This window comes from Carcharhinus amblyrhynchos, chromosome 32, assembly GCF_965287045.1.
Source record: "Carcharhinus amblyrhynchos chromosome 32, sCarAmb.v2.hapA, whole genome shotgun sequence".
Lineage (NCBI taxonomy): Eukaryota > Metazoa > Chordata > Chondrichthyes > Carcharhiniformes > Carcharhinidae > Carcharhinus > Carcharhinus amblyrhynchos.
The window spans coordinates 17,844,024-17,867,319 of record NC_137355.1 but is presented as its reverse complement, the minus strand read 5'-3'; the positions used below and the strand labels follow the sequence as shown (position 1 = coordinate 17,867,319).

Here is a 23,296-nt window from a genome sequence, read left to right as displayed (position 1 = left end):
GGTTTATTTGGAGTCACGAGCTTTTGGAGCACTGCTCCTTCATCAGGTGACAGATGTCTGTGTCAAGATGCACAATCTTCTTGGAGATCCTCTCTACTTTGAGCTGACGGTTTGCGACGTCAATGGAAGCCATGAGGTGGCGATGCCGGCATTGGACTGGGGTGGGCACAGTAAGAAGTCTCACAACACCAGGTTAAAGTCCATCAGGCTTATTTGGGATCACGAGCTTTCGGAGCACCACTCCTTCATCAGGTGAGTGGTAAAGTAGAGTTCACAAACTTTCCTTCCAGGCTGCCAAAAGCTAGCAGTTCCATCTACAAAGTACAGTGACGGGTGAGTGATTATTGAGTTGTGCACAAGGGGAGTAGTGCCTGCACTGTTAGGAATTGAAGTAGTTCATTTGGTTTGAAAAATAGTCTTTCTGTGGTATTGGAAGTTTTTATGTTGTAAGAAGCTGTATCTTTAATTTTTCTTGCTCCCACATAGTTCCATGAAAAATGGTAGCTATCTAATTATCTTCAGCAGGAGGACAATTTTTCATTTGAGACACAACTTGTCTGATCCAAAGTGAATTTATTAAAAGTTGGGGTTGGCTGAAGTCAAGTTCCAGATAACAAGATCAGGTAACATAAATCTTCAATTTAAAAACTTGTATTTCTTTGGTGCCTTTCACCACCACAGGACCTTCCAAAGTGCTTTACAGCCAATGAAATACTTGTGAAAGTGTTGTCACTCTTGTAGGGACCAGAGCAGCCAATTTCCACACAGCAAGATCCCACAAGTAGCAATGGGGCGGCATGGTGGCATAATGGTTAGCCCTGCTGCCCCACAGCGCCAGGAACCCCAGTTCAATTCCTGGCTTGGGTCACTGTCTGTTTGGACTTTGCATGTTTCCCCCCGTGTCTGTGTGGGTTTCCTCTGGGTGCTCCTTTTTCCCTCCCCCAGCCTGAAAGACATGCTGGTTAGGGTGCATTGGCCTTGCTAAATTCTCCCTCAATGTACCCGAACAGGCACCGGAGCATGGTGACTAGGGGATTCTCACAGTAACTTCATTGCAGTGTTAATGTAAGTCGACTTGTGACACTAATAAATAAACTTCAAAACTTTTTAAAAACTAATCAGCTTAAGCCAGGAAATGTGATATGAAAGGCAATTTTAGAGGCACCAGCAAGTGTGTAGATATGATCGTTAGTGCAAAATTGAGGATTGTGTTTCTAAATGGGATAATTACACTTCCCCCTTTGAGCTTAAGTGCTCCAAGCTTATTAATGGCAGAATCACAATATCTCTTTATAGAATTTTACTTGTGTAGAACTATCAACTTATAGCATAACAGCTACTTATGAATGCTTTGAGTGGCGCCATTAAATGTTAATCTTTTATTAATTTTGCAACATAGTGTAGCAACGCTATTACCTTGTGTTTTAAATTGCTTAAGCTGGAGAAAGCTTGACTAAACTATTACGGACAATTACTGGAACATTAGCAGTATGTACAGAATTCTCTCTGACTTCCTCCCAAAGGGTTCATCAGATCTCCTTAGTAATTTACAGCCTCTGTCCCAGTGACGTCAACATAGAATCTCAGATTTGACTTGCTTCCTATTCAGTTCCTTTCCTCAGATTTCTCCCTTTTCCGTCTTGCGAGATGCTAACTCATTCACAAGTCCAACAGGTTTATTTGGAATCATGAGCTTTCTGAGTGACACACCTGATGAAGGAGCAGCGCTCCGAAAGCTCGTGATTCCAAATAAACCTTTTGGCCTTTAACCTGGTGTTGTGAGATTTCTTACTGTGCTCACCCCAGTCCAACGCCGGCATCTCCACATCATGACTTACTCATTCAGAAGGCATTTTGTGGTAGCCAATACCTCGAATTTACGTGTGTGAGCCTCGACTTTGATTAGTCACCCATTACGGTTATGCACCGTGTTATTAGTGAGAGAAAGCATTCCTTCTGGCTGTACCATAGTTTGATATGGCTCCTGCTGTGACCAAGACTGCAAGAAACTACAAAGGGTCATGAATGGAGCTCAGTTGATCATGCAAACCAGCCTCTAATGCGTTGACTCTGTCTACATTTCCCGCTGCCTCGACAAAACAGCCAGTATAACAAGGATCCCACGCACCCTGGACATACCCTCTTCCATCTTCTTCTGTCGGGAAAAAGATACAGCCTGAGATCAAGTACCAATCGACTTAAGAACAGCTTCTTCCCTGCTGCTGTCAGACTTTTGAATGGACCTACCATACATTAAGTTGATCTTTTTCTACACCCTAGCTATGACTGTAACACTACATTCTGCACCCTGGCCTTTCCTTTTCCCATGAACAGTATGGTTTCTCTGTATTGTGTGCAAGGGACAATACTTTTCACTGTATCCCAATACATGTGTGTACTGTCTACAAGATGCTCTGCAGTGATTCATCAAAGATCCTTAGACAGCACCTTCCAAACCGATGATCGCTTCCATCTAGAAGGACAAGGGCAACAGATACATGGGAACACCATCACCTCAAAGTTCCCCTCCAAGCCACTCACCATTTTGACTTGGAAACATATCGCCATTCCTTCGCAGTCGCTTGGTCAAAATCCTGGAATTCCCTCCCTAGCGGCATTGTGGACCAATCTACAGCACATGGACTGCAGCGATTCAAGAAGGCAGCTCACCACCACCTTCCCAAGGGCAACCAGGGATGGGCAATAAATGCTGGCCACATTCCACAAATGAATTAAAACTTTATTTTCAAAATTAAATAAAGAGGGTGAAGTGAGTGCGGAACGGTCAAGACATCAAGTCAGCATTTGATCGAGGTGTGAAAGAAGCTCTGGAGAAAGTGCGTATCAGTGAGAATCCAGATGAAAACTCTCCTCTGGTTAGAGTCATACCTAGCTTGGAGGAAAATGACGGTGATTGGTGGCCAATCATCTCAGGTATCACTGTGGGGGTTTCTTAACACTGTGCCCTACTGACCATCTCCAGCTGTTTCATCGATGACCTTCCTCAAAATAAGGGCAGCCATGTGAATGTTTGCAGTTCATTGTACAATGTTCAGTAACATTCATCACTGAGGTAGTCTGTGAGATCTGGACAGTGTTCAGGTTTGTGATGATAGATGGCAAGTGACATTCGTGCCAAGTGAGTCCCTGCTGCAGCAAGGTAAATCACCTCATCTTGGTAATATTAGTTGCAGGATAAGTATTGTTTTTTAAGTCTTTTAAAGAGCAGTTAGAATCTCTTTTATCTTACTTGAGAAGGCAGTTGAGAGTCAACCACAATGCTGTGGCTCTGGAGTCACATGTAGACCAGACCAGCTAAGGACAGCTGATTTCCTTCCCTACAGAACATTAGTGAACCAGATGGGTTTTTCTGACAATGATTTCATGGTCGTCAGTAGATAATTGCAAGTTATAATTCCAGATTTTTTTATTGGATTCAAATTCCACCATCTGTGGGATTTGAATTTGTATCCCCAGGACATCAGCTGAGTTTTCTGCATTAATAGTTAGTGATAATACCACTAGGCCACGACCTTGCCTTTGTGCAATGCTCCCTGAAGCTGGGTGTCCAAATCTCTGGAGTTGGGGCTTGAACTTGGAGGCAAGAGTTGCCAGCCTCTGAGCCATAATTGGATACAAGCCAACAATGACCATGTTTTGCTCCATGTCCTATTAACACAAGCGGTTATTATTGTATGGAGAATTTGGAATGAAGCCTTGAATGATTACAGTCAGCTTTGTACAATAGATCACGAAGGAACGGGCATGATAGCACAGCGGTTAACACTGTTGCCTCACAGTGCCAGGGACCCGGGTTCGATTCCTGGCTTTGGTCACTGTGCGGAATCTGCACATTCTCCCTGTGTCTGCTTGGGTTTCCTCCGGGTGTTCCGGTTTCCTCTCTCAGTCCAAAGATGTGCGGTCCATTGGCTGTGTTAAATTGCCCCTTAGTGTCAGGGGGATTAATAGGGTAAATGTGTAGTTGTGGGGTAAGGCCTGGGTGGGATTGTTGTCGGAACAGGCTTGATTGGCCAATTTCTGCACTGTAGGGATTCAATGATTCTCTGAGATTCTCTGGGATAATGTGGAGGATATTTCAGAGGTCATTGTTTCATTTCTCAATGAATCTCAAACCTGATGTTTGTCAGTCTGCCCAGTGGAGTGGCCCTTGATTAGCCCTTCCATTTCATTAAACAGTCAGTGGTTTTGCACATTCTCAGCAGAGATTTGGTAACACATGAGGACTGTTCGTTGCCTGTTATAAAGTGTCTCATTTGGTTCTAATTGAGATTAATCGTATCCACCTTCTTGACTTCCTACTCTTGTCTTTAAATTTTATTTTTATTTATTCACGGGTTGCAGACGTCATTGGCTAGGCCAGCATTTACTGCACATCCCTTCAGAAGATGGTGGTGAGCTGCCTTCATGACTGCTGAGGTCCCTGTAGTGTAGGTCCATCCATAGCACTGTCAGGGAAGGATTTTGACCCAGCAACAGTGAGGAAGTGGCCAATATATTTCCAAGTCAGGATGATGTGTGGTTTGGAGGGGAACTTGCAAGTGGTGGTGTTCCCATGTATCTGCTGCCCTCGCCTTTCTAGACGGTAGTGGTCTTGGATTTGGAAGGCGCTGCCTAAGGAGCCTTGGTAAGTTCCTGCAGTGTGTCTTGTAGATGGTACACATGGTTGCCATTGTTTGTTGGTGATGGAGGGAGTGAATGTTTCTGGGTGGGGTGCTAATCAAGCAGGCTACATTGTCCTGGATGATGGCGAGTCTCTTGAAAGCTGTGGGAGCTGCACCCATCCAGACAAATCCATTACACTCCTGCTTGTAGATAGTGGACAAGCCTTGGGGAGTCCACAGGATTCCTAGCCTCTGATCTGCTCTTGTATTTATATGACTGGTCCAGTTCGGTTTCTGGTCAAAGGTAATCCCCGAGATATTGGAAGATTCAGCAATGGTAATGCTATTGAATATCAAGGGGCAATAATTAGATTCTCCCTTGTTGTAGATGGTCATTGCCTGGCATCTGTGTGGCACGAATGCTACTTGCCACTTGTCAGCCCAAGCCTGGATATTGTCCAGATCTTGCTGCATTTGGACATGGATTGCTTCAGAATGTAAGGAGTCTTGAATAGTGTTGAACATTGTGCAATTATCAGCAAACATCCCCACATCTGACCTTACAATGGAGGGAAGGCTATTGATGAAGCAGCTGAAGATGGTTGGGTCTAGGACACTACCCTGAGGGACTCCTGCAGTGATGTTCTGGAGCTGAGATGATTGACCTCTAATTACCACAACCATCGCCCTTTGTGCCAGGAATGACTCCATCCAGCAGAGATTTGTCCTTCTAATTCTTGGTTTTGCTAGGGCTTCTTGATGCCACACTCGGTCAAATGCGACCTTGATGTTAAAGACAGTTATTCTCCGGAATTCAGCTCTTTTGTCCATGTTTGAATAAAGCTTGTAATGAGGTCAGGAGCTGAGTGACCCTGGCAGAAGCCAGACTGAGCATCAGTGAGCAGGTTATTGCTGAGCTAGCGCTGTTGATAACCCCTTCCATCACTCTACTGATGATCCAGAGCAGAGGAATGGGCAGTAATTAGTTGGATTGGATTTCTCTTTTGTATTGGGACAGGCGGTACCTGGGCAATTTTCCACATTGCCAGCGCTATATCTGTGCTGGAACAGCTTGGCTAGGGGTGCAGCAAGTTCCTCTCTCGCTATCCAATAACTTCTGCCAACCCTATAATCCATCCCACCCTCTTTCCTCTGTGTTTCTCTATTGCCTCTCTTTCCAACCTTTTGTATTATCATCTTCCCTTTTTTGAAAATTGTAACTTCAACTACCAAGGTTCCACACTCCGTAATTCCCTCCTTTAACCCTCTGCTTCTCCATCTCCCTCAAGACCCTCTTTGGAAAAATTTTTGCCACAACTTAATGACGCTATCCTTGGCTTGTGTATCTCCTTGAAGTGCCTTGGTATCTTTTCCATGTTGAAGCACCATATAAATGGTTGTAGTCAGGCACTGCAATATTGTGTGGACAGATACCAAGTCATTAAGACCTGAAGATCCCATGTTTGATTCCTGGTCAGGACTGTAGCTAAGACGGCAACATATTTAAGAATTAATTAGTTGGACATGGGCATCGCTGGCTGGCCAGCATTTAGTGTCCATTTCCTAGTTGGCCTTGAAACTCTGGTCATTTTAGAAGCCAGTTGAGAGTCAACCACATTCCTGTTGCTCTGGAGTCACATAGAATATAGAAAAACTACAGCACAACAGGCCTTTTGGCCCACAAGTTGTGCTGAACATGTCCCTACCTACTAGGCTTACCTATAACCCTCTATCTTACTAAGTTCCGTGTACTTATCCAAAAATCTCTTAAAAGACCCTATCAAATCTGCCTCCACTACCACTGCTGGCAGCTGATTCCACACACCCACCACCCTCTGAGTGAAAAATTTAGCCCTGACATCTCCTCTGTACCTACTCCCCAGCACCCTAAACCTGTGTCATGTAGGCCAGACCAAGTAAAGACGGCAGATTTCCTTCCCTAAAGGACATTAGTGAACCAGATGAGTTTTCCCGAGCAATGGTTTCACGGTCATCAGTAGATTCTTTTATTGAATTTTTATTGAATTCAAATTCCACCACCTGCCGTGGCGGGATTCAAACCCGGGTCCCCCAGAACATCAGCTGAGTTTCTGGATTAATAGTCTAGTGATAATATCCCAACACAGACAGAAAATGCTGGAAAATCTCAGCAGGTCTGTGGGAAGAGAATAGAACCAGCATTTTGAGTCTGGATGACCCTTTGTCAGAGTTACTATTTGAGGGATAGTATAACTCGGCCTTCACTTCCCTTGTGGGGGCAGCAATTGGTTTGAGTACAGCATAGGCTGGTTGGGCCGAATAGCCTATTTCTGAACTGTATTTAATATGTACTCAGGACTACAGTTGGAAAGTCAGTCAGGATGGCCCCCTTGATCACCAGCCATTAAGTCTGGCCAGGAAGGCTGGACATCAAGTGAGGATAGGATTAGCTGTGATGCTGCTGTTGTCAAATAGCCAACTCTAAGCTGAAGAATGGCTACTTGGTGAGGGACTGCTGAGACATGTATGCCAACACACGCCATGAGAGTGGAGATTGAAAGACACAGAAAGAGAAGTGACAAAATTGCTTTAATCAATTAAAAAGATTGGCTTTTTTTTTAAAAGAGATTTAATAATATTCTCCACAATTGATCATTGCAATATAAATTCCTTTTCATTTACAGAATTCGGACCTTATAAATGAAGCATTTCAGTGTTACAAACGCAGGGCTGGGTGTACTGCATTTAGTTCACATGCAAGAACAGGTTAACAGGTCACAGCACTGTCCCCGCGATGAAATCACCTCGATAACCGCTCTTCGACAGTCACAGAACAAGGCAGTAGCAGAGTCTTGCTGGTAACAGTCCTTGCATTCTGTTCCTCACCCTTCTCTGCGTGTTCCAAAGCAAATCCTCTCCCTATTTCATCTGCATTCTCCCCAGAGCTGTACTGAGCTCACTGTTCAGCGGGATGGTATATATAATTCAACAGTCTTCCTGTTCATATCCATTAATTGAACTTCCTTTTAACAAGACAGCCTGATTTTTTTTATTGCCCATCCTCGCAGTGTTTCTCTCAATTTCAAGTGTAGAGTTGCCTCAAACAGACATGCCCCTTTTTAAATTATTTTTAGATATGATCTTTGATAGCAAACTTTCTTTTACTGGATGTATCTCTCACCCCCAGTGTTCTTTTTGTAGAATCACTACAGTGCAGAAAGAGCCCAGTCAGCCCATCGAGCCTCCACTGACGACAATCCCATCCGTCCCAAACGCCATAATCCCACATATTTATCCTACTAATCCCTCTGAATCTGAGGGGCAATTTAGCATGGCCGATCCACCTAACCCACACATCTTTGGACACAAAGGGGCAATTTAACATGGCCAATCCACCTAACCCGCACATCTTTGGATTCTAAGGAGCAATTTAGCGTGGTCAATCCACCTAACCCACACCATCTTTGGATACTAAGGCACAATTTAGCATGGCCAATCTACCTAACCTGCACATTTTTGGACACTAAGGGACAATTTAGCATAGCCAATCCACCTAACCCACACATCCTTGAACACTAAGGAGCAATTTAGCAAGGCCAATCCACCTAACTCACACATCACTGGATATTAAGGGGTAACTTAGCATGGCCCATCCACCTAACCCCACATCTTTGGACACTAAGGGGCAATTTAACATGGCCAATCCACCTAACCTGTACATCACTGTACATTAAGGGGCAACTTAGCATGGCCAATCCACCTAACCCCCAGATCCTTGGACACCAAGGAGCAGTTTAGCATGGCCAATCTACACGTCTTTGGATATTAAGAGATAACTTAGCATAGCCAATCCAACTAACCTGCACACCTTGGGACTATGGGAGGAAACTGGAGCATCCGAAGGAAACCACACAGACATGGGGAGAATGTGCAAACTCTGCACAGACGGTGATCTGAGGCTGGGAATTGAACCCGGGTCCCTAGTGATGTGAGGCAGCGGTGCTAACCACTGTGCCACTGCTTTAGTGTGAGAGAACTCTTTCCTCAGACAATCAGTTACAAAGAATCATGAATCACATTTTACCATCTTATATAACGTATTTCCTTAGAAGGTTAGACAGCAGTTAGGAGGGAACCCGGATGTGTTGTGTAACTGGTGGAGGATGTGATATTACCCATTGAAACTACAAAGAGTTGTGAATGTAGCCCAGTCCATCACACAAACCAGCCTCCCATCCGTTGACTCTGTCTACACTTCCCACTGCCTCGGAAAAGCAGCCAGCATAATTAAGGACCCCACGCACCCTGGACATTCTCTCTTCCACATTCTTCTTTTCGGAAAAAGATACAAAAGTCTGAGGTCACGTACCAATTGACTCTGCTGCCACCAGACGTTTGAATGGATCTACCTTATATTAAGATAATCCTTCCCTAGCTATGACTGTAACGGCACATTCTGCACCTTTTCCTTTCCTTCCCCCCCTAGGTTTGGTTTGATTTGATTTATTATTGTCGCATGTATTAACATACAGTGAGAAGAACTTTCTTGCTATAAAGACAAAACATACCATTCATAGAGGAGGAAAGGAGAGAGTGTAGAATGTAATGTTACATCATAGCTAAGGTGTAGAGAAAGATCAACTTCATATAAGGTAGGTTCATTCAAAAGCCTGATCGCAGCAGGGAAGAAGTACTCTATGAACGGTATGCTTTGTCTGTATAGTGCACAAGGAACAATACTTTTCATCGTACCCCAGTACATGTGAGTGGCATGGAGGCATAGTGATTAGCACTGCTGCCTCATAGCACCAGGGACCTGGATTCAATTCCGGCCTTGGATGACTGTGTGGAGTTTGCACGTTCTCTCCGTGTCAGCGCGGGTTTCTTCCGGGTGCTCCGGGTTTCCTCACACTCCAAAGATGTGCAGGTTAGATTGGCAATGTTAAATAGCCCCTTAGTGTCAGGGAGATGAGTGGGGCAAATACGGGGATAGGGCCTGGGTTGGATTGTTGGCGGCTGCAGGCTCGATGGGCTGAATGGCCTTCTTCTGTACTGTAGGGATTCTATGTGACAATAAATCAAATCAAGTCAAATCTGGCAGCATCTGTGGAGAGCGAAGCAGAGTTATCATTCTGAATCTGGTGAACTCTGTGTCTCTGTCCACAGATGCTGCCAGACCAGCTGCATTTTTCCAGAACTTTCTGTTTTTAATTTCAGATTTGCAGCTTTTTGTTTTATTTGAATTTTGAGGAGATGTATAAAAGTAGAGAATAAGATGGACAGGCCTCCTGGTCTGGGGAGAAAAACCAAATAATAATAAATCAAATCAAATTTTAAAATTTTACTGTCACCTAATTTCTCGGTGATTGAATTTGTTTTCTTTCTCAAAGTTAACGTTCGGGCCCTTCTGCTTCTGAGTGATTTTATTTTTTTTAACAGCCCAATTGCAGCTTCCTAAAATTCTACCTTCTCCTGTGGGGGCTGACTGTTTTAAGTTGGGGCAGAAACACGAGTGGATGATGCGAGATCCAGGATAGATTCACCTACATTCACGTAACCAGTTTGGCTTCCTCTCAGCATGGGGTACAGACAGTAAGAAGCCTCACAACACCAGGTTAAAGTCCAACAGGTTTATTTGGCAGTGCGAGCTTTCGGACTCTCGGGCTCCTTCATCAGGTGAGTTGGCCACGATTGGCCAACTCTTTCTCGGAAGGAGCCTGAGACTCCAAAAGCTACCACATAAACTTGTTAGACTTTAACCTGGCGTTGTGAGACTTCATACTGTGTTTACCCCAGTCCAATGCCGGCATCTCCACATCATAGCATGGCCACTGGGAACCTTCATCTCTGCAGATTTCGTTAACAACTGTAGTGATTAACAAGTGTAGTGTCACACAAGCGGGGAAAATGCTCTGGAAAAGAAAGGGGCTTTTTACAAAAAGTTTGTGGAGCCAATGTTTTCTGCTTTTCCACACACCAGCCCACAATCTAATACCTCAGGACAAGTAGAAACCAGCAGACTGGCAAACACCCATAAGACATGGGAGCAGAATTAGGCCACTTGGCCCATCGCGTCTGTTCTGTCGTTCAATCATGGCTGATAGTCTTCTCATCCCCATTCTCTTGCCTTTTCCCCATAACCCCTGATCCCCTTATTAATCAAGAACCTAGCTATCTGAGATAGACAGAGATTCCGGGCTCTGGTGCCGGTTATTGTTGCTTGCGGCTTCCTGACACTGGGAAATGGGCAGCACACACCTAATTGCCATGAAGGGCGGCACGGTAGCATAGTGGTTAGCACTGCTGCGTCACGGCACCAGGGACCCGGGTTCAATTCCGGCTTGGGTCACTGTCTGTGCGGAGTTTGCACATTCTCCCTGTGTCTACCTGGGTTTCCTCCGGGTGCTCCAGTTTCCTCCCATAATCCAAAAGACATGCTGGTTAGGTGCACTGGCCATGCAAAATTCTCCCTCAGTGTACCCAAACAGGCACCGGAGTGTGGCGACTAGGGAATTTTCACAGTAACTTCACTGCAATGTTAATGTAAGTCTACTTGTGCCGCTAGTAAATAAATGCAACTAAACTCAATGCACCGGGGACCCGGGTTCGATTCTGGCCTCAGGTGACTGCCTGTATGGAGTTTGCGCGTTCTCCCCATGTCTGTATGGGTTTCCTCTGGTTTCCTCTCAAAGTCCAAAGATGTGTATGTTAGATGGATTGACCGTGCTAAATTGCCTCTTAGTGTCCAATGATGTGCAGGTTAGGTGGCTTGGCCATGCTAAATTGCCCCTTAGTAAGCAGCGATGTATAGGTTAGGCAGATTAACTCATGTATGGAAAATTGAATTTGACATGTTGTTATGGGAAAGCAGCAACAGTTTAGACTCTTTTGAAGTGACTCAGTTGTGTCGATCTAATTTTGTGATCATCTGTTGGCACAACTGCGATCAGAGTGTTAAAAGATTTGCGAGTCAGTATTGAAATAGCAACTTGCTATTGGCAGCATTATCCTGCGGATTGGCACACTGCCTGGGAAGTAGGGCATTTTCTGGGAAAGCTATTTTTGCCCGGCTACCCAATGGAGTGAGAGAGTCACAGAGGCTCACAGTGTGGAAACAGGCCCTTGAATCTGATTAAAACCTGATCAAATCAAATCCAAAGACATCAAACTTCAGCTGGTTTTATGAAAAATGCTCAAAATCCACCAAAACCCAGTCCCTTTCAACGCTGAAAGATTATTCACTGCTGAAATTTGCCAAATCCCAGATCTGACGAAACATAGAAACATAGGAAAGAGGAGCAGGAGGAGGCCATTTGCGTCTTTGAGCCTGCTCCCCCATTCTACACGATCATGGTTGGTCCTTTATCTTAACGCCATCCCCTCGCGCTCTCCCCATATCCCTCAATACCTTCTCGTCTCTAGAAATCTATCCATTTACTCCTTAAATATATTCAGTCTCACAGCCTCCACAGCCTTCTGTGCTAGAGAATTCCACAGGTTCACCACCCTCTGAGTGATGACGTTTCTCAGCTCCGTCCTAAATGTCCCCTCTCCCCTGTATCCCGAGACTGTGACCCTCCCAGCCAGTGGAAATACCCTCCCTGCATCCAGTCCATCCAGCCCTGTCAGAATTGTCTACACTTCAATAAGATGGGTGGCACAGTAATGAGCACTGCTGCCTCACAGCACCAAGGATCTGGGTTTGATTCCCAGCTTGGTTCACTATTTGTGTGGAGTCTGCACGTTCTGCCCATGTCTGCATGGATGTCCTCTGGTTGCTCCGGTTTCCTCCCACATGTGGGGGTTAGGTGGACTGGCCATGCTAAATTTCCCCCTTACTGTCAGGGGGGGAATAGCTAGGGTAAATGCATGGAGTTATGGGAATAGGGCCTGGATGGCATTGTGATCGGTGCAGACTCGATGGGCTGAATGGCCTCCCTTCTGCACTGTATGGTTCTGTGGTTCCCCCTCTCATTGTTCCAAATCCCAGTGAATCCAGGCCCAGTTGACCCAATCTCCCATTGTAAGCTAATCCTCCCATCCCTGGAATCACAACGTTTGCTGGTATGGAGGGAACTTGAAGAAACCATTTGTGTTCATACATCATTCCCTCTCCATCACACATTATTTTGGTTTTAAGACAAGAAAAATGATTGAGATATGAAAATCTCACAGTGATATGCTCTGGGAGTGTAGAATAAGTTCTGTTTGGCATCCAATGCACAAGTAAAATAAATCTCTCCCTTTATTTATCCAGAATACAATACCTTTGACGCTGTATAAGGCTCTGGTCAGACCCCATTTGGAGTAACGTTGGCAGTTTTGGATCCCATATCTAAGGAAGGATGTGCTGGCCTTGGGAAGGGTCCACAGGAGGTTCACAAGAATGATCCCCGGAATGAAGAGCTTATTGTATGAGGAATGGTTGAGGACTCTGGGTTTGTATTTGTTGTAGTTTAAAAGGATGAGGGGGGATCTTATTGAAACTTACAGGATACTGCAAGGCCTGAATAGAGTGGATGTGGAGAGGATGTTTCCACTGGTAGGAAAAACCAGAGGGCACAAACTCAGCTAAAGGACGACCCTTTAAAACAGAGATAAGGAGGAATTCCTTCAGCCAGAGAGTGGTGAATCTGTGGAACTCTTTGCCTCAGAAGGCTGTGGAGGCCGGGTCATTGAGTGTCTTTAAGACAGAGATAGATAGGCTCTTGATTAATAAGGGGATCAGGGGTTATGGGGAAAAGGCAGGAGAATGGGAATGAGGATTGTCCCTAAATTATTCTTCCCTCAATCTGGTTTCCAATGTGGGTGCCATTAGCATAGACATGGGTCAAGGGTGGAAGAGGAAAAGCACATTGTTAAAATGGCGGCACGGGCTCCTGGGGCCGAAGGGCCTGTTTCCTGTGCTGTGTTGTTCTTTGTTCTTTGAAAATATCAGCCATGATTGAATGGCCTCATTTTGTTCCTATGTCTCATAGTCTTATTTCCAGCTTTGTCTGATGATGATATCTTTATTTTCCATTTTCTAATTTCATGTCAGAATGAGCAACAATGCTGAGTTTTTAAGCATCAAAATGTAGGATCTGGAACAATACAGTTCAAAACCTCAAGCCTTTGTGTGAAGTTTTCATTGTTGGTTGGGCATGCAGTGGGATAAAATGGCACGTGTTCTGTGACGCAAATGTGTAAATCATCATGTTGGCATGAGAGACAGCAGATTTTTAAATTCATTTCTTGGGACGTGGGCAACGCCAAACATTCATCGACCTAATCCCTAACTGCCCTTGTGAAGGTGCTGACAGGCCACAGTGGCCTGCTAGCCATTTCAGAGGGTGTTCAACTGTCAACCACATCACCATGAGGCCTGAGTCAGTAGGCCGGACCCAGAAGGGGGAGCAGAAATGTTTATTCCAACAATTTGGTAGCTTCATGGTAATTATTAATGAGGCTAACATTTCAATAAATTCCAGATTTACTAATTAATCAAATTTAAATTTCCCTTGCTGCCGCAGTGGGGCTTGAATTCATGTTTCTAGGATATTAGTCTAGGTCTCTGGATTATCTGGTTGCTGACTTTACTGTTATGTCCTATTAGGTTCTATTTGTAGGCTTATGGACCTGTAACATTGCCATCAGCAGGAGCAGTAAGATACAAGGAAAATACTGCAGATGCTGGAATAGCACAGTGGCACAGTGGTTAGCACTGCTGCTCACAGCGCCGGGGATCAGGGTTCGATTCCCCATTTAGCTCACTATCTGCATGGTCTCCCCATGTCTGCGTGGGTTTGCTCCGGTTTCCTACCACAGTTCGAAAGACGTGCTGGTTAGGTGCTAAATCTCCCTCAGTGTACCCAAACAGGCGTGGGAGTGTGGCGGCTAGGGGATTTTCACAGTAACTTCATTGAATGTAAACCTACTTGTGACAATAATAAATAAACTTAAAACTTAAACAGAAAATTGCAACAGGTTTGACAGCATCTGTGGAGAGAGAATAGAGCCAATGTTTTGAGTCAGGAACAGCCATATAGAAGTCATAGAGATTTACAGCCTGGAACAGGCCTTTTGGCCCAACTTATCTATGCCACCCTTTTTTTAAATCCCTAAGCTAGTTCCAATTGCCCGCAGTTGGCCCATATCCCTCTATACCCATCTTACCCATGTAACTGTTTAAATGCTTTTTAAAAGACAAAATTCTACCCGCCTCTGGCAGCTTGTTCCAAACTCCAAACTTTGGCTCTATTCTCGTTCCAGAGATGCTGTTGGACCTGCTGTGATTTTCCAGCGTTTTCTGTTCTTGCGTTAGGAGAAACAGATTTGCTAGACTCACTGAATTCAATCGCCAAGCTGATTTCATTTCTCTGCAAATACATTCACTGGCCTGTGGGTCCGTCATGTCCTTCTCGTCGTGTCTGTCAAGTGTAAATCTCCCCCTGCTTGCTCTTCCAATGACGTCATGTTCAGCACTTCAAGACAAACGTTACGAAGGAAAGGAAAGACATACATTCAAAGTAAAAAAAAAAACAAAGTTTAATGTCCACCGTAATGTTTTGCACCCACTCAGTGTTGGAGAGGGGGGGGGGCCGATGGCAAGGCGTCCACTGCCACAACCCGGTGTGGGATCGCGTTTCCGGAATTTTATCCGTTGGTGGATCCAACTCCACCCAGATTCAGAAGAACTCCCGTTGCTTGAAGAGTAGGGAGTGCTGCCCTGACGCACTGAGGACTAAGATTCTGGTAGCCTGTTCACTGATGATTCTGTTGGCTCCAGGAACCTGTACTTCTCCTCCAGCGCAATGTCGTTGCCTTGAATCTGGATGACCGGTGTTGTCGGATAGACGCAGAGATTGTCCTGATTCTTCTTGTTATAAATGTTAACTCTGTGCCCCAGCTCTGGGCTGCCGTTGGTGGAGATGGGTGGACTAGGCAGCTTGAGGTTGACTGGGTCCAGGCCTTTCTGAGTCAGGCACTTCTCCTCCGACAAGGTGGACAGGAGTTCCTGCACCACCACACTCGTGTCCTTGTGCACCTCCGGCTCAGCGTTGCTGTGCTGCTGGTTCTCGGGCCTTTCCGGCGGGTAGCTTTCCGAGGATCCGTCCCTGGTGGTGCTGCAGTCCGTGGAGGAGGCCAGGGTTTGGCTGCTGAGGCTTTGGGCTTGCGTTGTGGTGCTGTCTATCGACCTGGAGGCACTCCCCGAATTATCGCTCACTGAGCTGCTCACCCTCTCCAGCTTTGTTGGCACCTCCACTGTCAACAGGTCGGAGGAGGCGTTGTGAAGGGCGCTGGGAAGGTGGACATCAATGGCAGCTGTTGTGATCACGTGGGAGGCACCTTCTGGAATCCCCACCTCTAAAAGAGTAGAGTTATTGGCACAAAGATATCACATACAATTCAACAGTTGTTTCACTGCCCAGTTATTACTGTAAACGCATCTTCAATCAGCACTCAATCTTAACGTCAGAATGAAACAACACAAGACCACTTGGAGGAGGGAGTCCCATTCTCCTCTCTGCAGCAGACTTTGCAATCCACACTCAGCCCGCAATCTTACCGTCTCACCCCACGGGGCCAGCTGGTAAGAATCATAGAATCCCTCCAGTGCAGAAGGAGGCTATTCAGCCCATCGAGCCTGCACCAACCACAATCCCACCCAGGCCCTATCCTTGTAACCCCCATGTATTTACCCTGCTGATCCCCCCCAACATTAAGGGGCAATTTAGCATAGCCAATCCACCTGACCTGCACATCTTTGGAGGAAAACGGAGCACCCGGAGGAAACCCAGGCAGACACGGGGAGAACGTGCAGACTCCGCACGGGCAGTGACCCAAGGCCGGAACTGAACCCAAGTCTCTGGTGCTCTGAGGCAGCAATGCTAACAACTCTGCCACCATGCCAAGATCTTAAATCTTGTACAGTTGCTGCAACACTTCCCTACTTTAATACTCAATTCCTTTAGCTATAAATGCCAAAAATCTATTTGCTTTCTGTCTACCCACTGTATCAGTTTTCTGTGATTCATGCACAAGGACACCCAGATCCCTCTGCACCGATGCATTGGGGTCGAGTGACCTTAAACGGCAAGCTGCCTAAAATGTCTTGTTAGCTAAGATTGCGGGAGAGTTGGGAAATCAGGTTTGTGCCCGATTTCTTGCCTCTCGCAACCTTACCAAAGATGTGCAGGTTAGGTGAATTGGCCATGCTAAATCGTCCCCTAGTGTCCAAAGAATTGCCCTTCAATGTCAGGGGGACTAGTAGCATAAATACATGGGTTACGGAGTTAGGGTCTGGGTGGGATTGTTATTGGTGCAGATTTGATGGGCTGAATGGCCTCTTTCTGCACTGTGGGGATTCCCACCAACCCTGGCATCAGCCAAGTGAAACTATATCCTTTCTCCACTGCTTTTCTTCCAAACCCATCCACTTGAGAGGGCAAAAAAAGCTTCCGTTTTAAGATCCCTTCCAAAAGAAGATACCTGTGACAGTGCAGCATCCCCTCAGTACTGCCTGGGTTTCTGTGCTCAAGTATAAGAGAAGTGTAACCTTCTGAGCCAGAGCTCTGAAAGGTCGTGTAACACTGGGGAGATTACACACTACGTGTGAGTAAAGGTTTCAAATCTTTTCAACACCGAGTAATGGATGGTGAGGCTGATTGAAAAAGTGGTAATCTAATCAAGCAACTCAGATGATTTATATATAGAATGATAGATACCTGGAAGTGATTACATCGCAGTAATCCAATCAAGGGATTCTGGCTCTGTCAGAATATGTGAGCAGAAAGTCTATAACTGTCATCTGAATCCAGCGATTACATTACGGCCTTGAAACTAGTCACCTCAGCCGATTGTACACCTTCCAGAGAGGATGGTTGTTTTGGGTTACCAACACTTATAAAAAGGTATTGGATCAATAACTGCTCAGGGATATTAATGACACCCTTTGATACTTGTTAAAGGGAAGGAACAGTCTGTAAATTAGGGGAACAACAGGCATTGTTGGTGTTGGGAGAATGATCAGTCATGGACACTGGACAGTATGGGCTTTGAAGGGCAGAGTCGCCTTTTCTCACTTTGAACATAAGAACATAAGAAATAGGAGCAGGAGTAGGCCATCTAGCCCTTCGAGCCTGCCCCGCCATTCAATAAGATCATGGCTGATCTGTTGTGGCTCAGTTCCACTTTCCCGCCCTCTCCCCATAACCCTTAATCCCCTCTCTTATCAAGAACCCATCAACCCGCTTCTGAAAAATATTTAGCGAGGCAGCCTCCACCACTTCAACAGGCAGAGAATTCCAGAGATTCACCACCCTTTGAGTGAAGAAGTTCCTCCTCAACTCCATTCTAAACCGCCTCCACTTTATCTTGAGGCTGTGCCCCCTAGTCCTACTGTCTTTTTTGAGCGGGAAGAGTCTCTCCACCTCTATCCTATCCATCCCATTCATCATCTTATACGTCTCAATGAGATCTCCCCTCATTCTTCTAAACTCTAACGAGTACAAGCCTAGTTTATTCAGCCTCTCCTCATAGCTCAATCCCCTCAACTCCGGTATCAGCCTAGTAAACCTCCTCTGCACTCCCTCCAGGGCCAAAATATCCTTGCGCAGGTGCGGCGCCCAAAACTGCACACAGTACTCCAGCTGCGGCCTCACCAATGCCCTATACAGCTGCAGCAAGACCTCCCTACTTTTATATTCAATCCCCCTCGCTATGAAGGCCAGCATCCCATTCGTCTTCCTGACCACCTGCTGCACCTGTAAGCTGGGTTTTTGCGACTCATGCACAAGGACCCCGAGGTCCCTCTGCACTGGATTTCAGACTTCTGTCCCAAGTGCTAGGAGCGAGAGGATACATTTTGTGCCGATTGGCATAGAACTTTTATTCAAATCTAAGCCACTTTTTTTATGCCATTTGGGGTGGCATGGTGGCAGAAGACCCGGGTTCGACTCCCAGCTTGGGTCACTGTCTGTTTGGAGTTTGCACGTTCTCCCCATGTCTGTGTGGGTTTCCTCCAGGTGCTCCGGTTTCCTCCCACAGTCTAAAAGACATACTGGTTAAGGTGCATAGGCCGTGCTAAATTCTCCCTCAGTGTACCCGAACAGGAACCGGAGTGTGGCCACTAGGGGAATTTCATAGTAACTTCATTGCGACGTTAAGGTAAGCTGATTTGTGACATGAATAAATAAATGTTAAACTTTCACCAATGGGACCAGTTTCTCCTTCTCTCCTCTATCCAGGCCCCTCGTGGTTCGACCTCAGTCAAATCTCCTCTTAATCCTCTCCTCTCCAAGGAGAACAATCTCAGATGTTCCAATCTGTCTACATAACGGAAGCCTCTGAATCTTTTCTACACACTCTCTCTCGAATGTCTTCACATTCTTCCATAGCGGCAATGACCAGAGCCTGATGAAATATTCTAGTTAAGACTGAATCAGCTTTTTGTCCAAGTTTACCACACCCTTTTTGTTTCTGTGCTCCATTACCCAGGATTCCCATGCTTTATTGTCCATCTTCTCTACCTGTCTTCTTCAACAGTTTTGTGTACAATTACACCCAGCTCTCTCAGTCCCTGCCACCCAGGCAGCCTTTATTTGACTCTGCCTCTCTGCCTTCTTCCTGTCAAACCAAATCACTTCTTGCAGAGGCCAAAAAACACCCACAGGTTCAGAGGCATCTCACAGAGAGGTCTGGAGGTTTGCATGGTTGAACATTAAAGGCGGGGTGGGGGGGAAGGATTTGGAGGAATCTTACAAAAAATAATCGAAGTGCCAAACGAGTGTGAAAATGGGAGAGAATCGCACCCATTTTTGGGGTGAGCTCCCAAATGCAATGGTACGGCACTTAGAAAAAGGAATGAGGCAAAATTCAATTCTTGCCAGTAGGGGGAGTGGGTGGAGCCTATTCACACTGGTTCGATTCCTGGCTTGGGTCACTGTCTGTATGGAGTTTGCACATTTTCCCTGTGTCTGCATGGGTGCTCTGGGTTCCTCTGGGTGCTCTGGTTGTCTCCCACACTCCAAAAGACATTAGGTGTATTGGCCATGCTAAATTCTTCCTTAGTGTACCCAAACAGGTGCCGGAGTGTGGCAACCAGGGAATTTTCACAGTAACTTCATTGCAGTGTTAATGCAAGCCTACTAGTGACTAATACTTTAAGTTGTGTGGGTTAGGTTGATTGGCCATGTCAAATTGCCCCTTAATGTCCCCAGATATGTAGGTTAGAGGGATTAGTGGGGTAAATGTGTGGGGTTGTGGGGACAGTACCTGGGGAGGGACTGTCGTTGGTGCAGACTCAATGGCCTCCTTCCGCACTGTAGGGTTTATATGATCAATGAAGTTACTGTGAAATCCCCTGGTCGCCACACTCCGGCGCCTGTTCGGGTACACTGAGGGAGAATTTAGCATGGCCAATGCACCTAACCAGCACTTCTTTCGACAGTGGGAAGAATCTGGAGTCACCTGAGAAAACCCATGCAGACACAGGGAGAACGTGCAGACTCTGCACAGACAGACCCAAGCTGGGAATCGAACCCATGTCCCTGGCGTTGCGAGGCAGCAGTGCTAACCACTGTGCCAGCATGCCACCTATTTTGGGGATTCACTCAGTCCTTAGCTGGGTCACTGCATCATAAATGAATGAGCTGGAAGATGAGATGCATTCAGGTGAGTGGCGTTTCCGGAATAGGCTAGATGGGCTGAATGGTTCACTCTCAGAGATTCATTTGACCTGTCGAACACTCTCTAAGTGGCAAAGACCTCCCTAGATTTGGCTTTAGAAATCCTTCTAATTCCATCAACAGGAGACAAGGCGGGCTACTGGGAGGAGAGTTAGAACCCCATTTCCAAAGGGAAATCAGCTCAGTATTCCTGCAGGATTGAGAGGAGAGAGTGGCAGGAGGGAGGTGGGGACGGGTGAGGGGAGGTACTATACTCACCGCTGCTGGGTTCACTGTAATACTGACTGATATAATTGTTCATGTCGTCTCTAGTGGCTGCTTCTGCAAGATAAAATGTGACAAGTGAAACACATTGTCAAGCTCTCACTGTGACACAACTGGGAATCCTATCATTGCTTCTGTTCTGGTAAACATTGCTCTCAACTGTTGTCCATCACCATCTAGATCACTTTATCCCTAAAGGTGCTTTGCAGTACTGACACATCATCCAATCTAGACCTAATTTCTCAGCAGATGAAGGAAATTTGGAGAGGTGATGGCCTAGTGGTGTTATCACTAGACTATTTATCTAAAAACTCAGCTAATGTTCCAGGGCCCTGGGTTCGAATCCTGCCATGGCAGATGGTGGAATTTAAATTCAATAAAAAATATCTGGAATCACGAATCTACTGATGGACCATGAAACCATTGTCGATTGTCAGAACCATGTGGTTCACTAATCTCTCCTTCAATGTCAATGTCAACAAAACGAAGGTGATAGTCATCAACTTCAGGAAGTGTAAAGGAGAACATGTCTCTGTCTACATCAATGGGGACGAAGTGGAAAGGGTTGGAAGCTTCAAGTTTTTAGGTGTCCACATCACCAACAACCACTATAGTTAAGAAAGCCCACCAACACCTCTACTTTCTCAGGAAACTAAGGAAATTTGGCATGTCAGCTATGATTCTCACCAACTTTTACAGATGCACCACAGAAAGCATTCTTTCTGGTTGTATCACAGCTTGGTATGGGCTCCTGATCTGGCCAAGACCTCAAAAAAAACTTTAAAAGATCATAAATGTAGCCCAATCCATCACTCAAACCAGCCTCCCATCCATTGACTCTGTCTACACTGCCTGCTGCCTTGGCAAAGCAGCCAGCATAATTAAGGACCCCACACACCCCGGACATTCTCTCTTTCTCCTTTCAGGAAAAGATACAAAAGTCTGAGGTCAAGTACCAACTGACTCAAGAACAGCTACTGTCAGACTTTTGAATGGACCTACCTTGCACTAAATTGATCTTTCTCTACACCCTAGCTATGACTGTAACACCTCATTCTGCACTCTCTCCTTTCCTTCTCTATGGACAGTATGCTTTGTCTGTATAGTGTGCAAATAACAATACTTTTCACTGTATCCCAATATATATGACAATAATACATCAAATCAAATCAAATCTGGCAGCAGCTGTGGAGAGAGAGGCAGAGTTAACGTTCTGAGTCTGGTGACACAGATGCTGCCAGACCTGCTGTGTTTTTCCAGAACTTTCTGTTTTTATTTCAGATTCCCAGAATCCGTAGCTTTCTGTTTTATTTGAGGGGAGAATAAGATGGACAGGCCTCCTGGTCTGGGGAGAAAACTCTAACAGGCTGGTACTAAGGACGCTGAGGTGACTGACTATCACGACACTCTGCACCCTCTCCTTTCCTTCTCTATGAACGGTATGCTTTGTCTGTATAACGTGCAATAAACAATACTTTTCACTATCCCAATACATGTGACAATAATAAATCAAATCAGAATCATTTACAACATGGTGACCAGAGCAGACAGGGTTATGTTCCCCTCAGAGATAAGCACTGCAATCTAACTGACATCTGTGAGCCTCTGTCCATTACAGAAAGCAAGATGGAGAAGACAGCCCATTACTGAGTACCTCCTGAGGGAACTGGAACGAGATTGCCAGCACTGCCTTGCTAGACTTTTCTCTGCCCTGGCAGGGTTCGGGAGAACCCTTGCGCTGGATGGAGTGATTGACTGAAGCCTAACGTCGCCCCATACCCTGTTTCTTCTCCTTGCAGTTTTGCGTTTCTTTACTTAAGTGCTGCGCAAATCCCCTGCTAACTTGCTGTCATCTCAGTGTCAATCATAGCAAAACTCTCTGTGTGTTTCTCCTATTCCCCACCTTTACTCATATCCTTGGGAAAGAAACAAGATTCTAGTAAACTCTAAATCACTTAATCCCTCAGGGTGGGTGAGGGGTCTTGTGGCACAGTGGAGAGACTGCCCTGGCGGGATTCAAACCCAGGTCCTCAGAACATTAGCTGAGTTTGTGGATTAATAGTCTAGCGATAATATCACTAGGCCATTGCCTCCTCAGTACGTTATGGATGGGCATGTCAGAAAGGAAGGTTTATTTGGCCCTCCTTAATCTCAGAGCTCATTTAGTGTTGCAAGTACCGATGATAAACTGGGGGATATAATCCGAGGACAGTGATCTATGCACAGTCTATCTGGATCTGTGTAAAAAGTTTTCCTTTCACTCTTGCATCTGCCATTAATAATATAACACCAAATCATTCAGAGCATTAATGAGCTAATCTGCTATCTGAAATAAATTTGGAATAGTTGCCAAGAAGAGTAGACTGACTGAAAGGTGGCCATTTATAGCTCTGAATATTGGCCCCACAGACTGCGCCCAGAAAAAGTTTTAAATTTTTTTGTTAGTCTCAAATAGGCTTACATTAACGCTGCAATAAAGTTACTGTGAAATTCCTCTAGTCGCCACACTGTGACACCTCTTCTGGTCAATGCACTTAACCAGCACGTCTTTCAGACTATGTTAGGAAACCAGAGCACCCGGAGGAAACCCATGCAGACACAGGGAGAACATGCAGACTCTGCACGGACAATGACCCAAGCCAGGAATCAAACCTAGGTTCATGGCGCTGTGAGGCAGCAGTGCTAACCACTGAGCTGCCCTGGAAGAAGCACAGCTGTACACTCTTAAGAGAAGCCTTTCTTGTTGTGGTTAGTGAGATTCTG

At 45.6% G+C, this 23,296-nt stretch overlaps 1 protein-coding gene and 1 long non-coding RNA gene across 2 annotated transcripts in view; both read right to left on the bottom strand.

Moving 5' to 3' along the window:
• Positions 1–7,173: 7,173 nt before the first annotated feature.
• Positions 7,174–10,201, bottom strand: LOC145360716 (uncharacterized). Its single transcript, XR_013889764.1, has 2 exons — positions 7,998–10,201; positions 7,174–7,945 (listed from the first exon to the last, which is right to left on the bottom strand). It is a non-coding gene; the product is annotated as an uncharacterized LOC145360716 (long non-coding RNA).
• Positions 10,202–10,355: 154 nt separating this feature from the next.
• The window catches only part of tmem266 (transmembrane protein 266), a 144,547-nt gene continuing 131,606 nt past the window's right edge, over positions 10,356–23,296 (bottom strand). Inside the window, exons 10-11 of the mRNA XM_080216292.1 lie at positions 20,528–20,590; positions 10,356–15,947 (exon numbers count right to left, since the gene is read on the bottom strand). Of these exons, the coding sequence (XP_080072418.1) occupies positions 15,325–15,947; positions 20,528–20,590 (686 nt within the window). The 3' untranslated portion in view covers positions 10,356–15,324. The remainder of the gene's footprint in view (positions 15,948–20,527; positions 20,591–23,296) is intronic.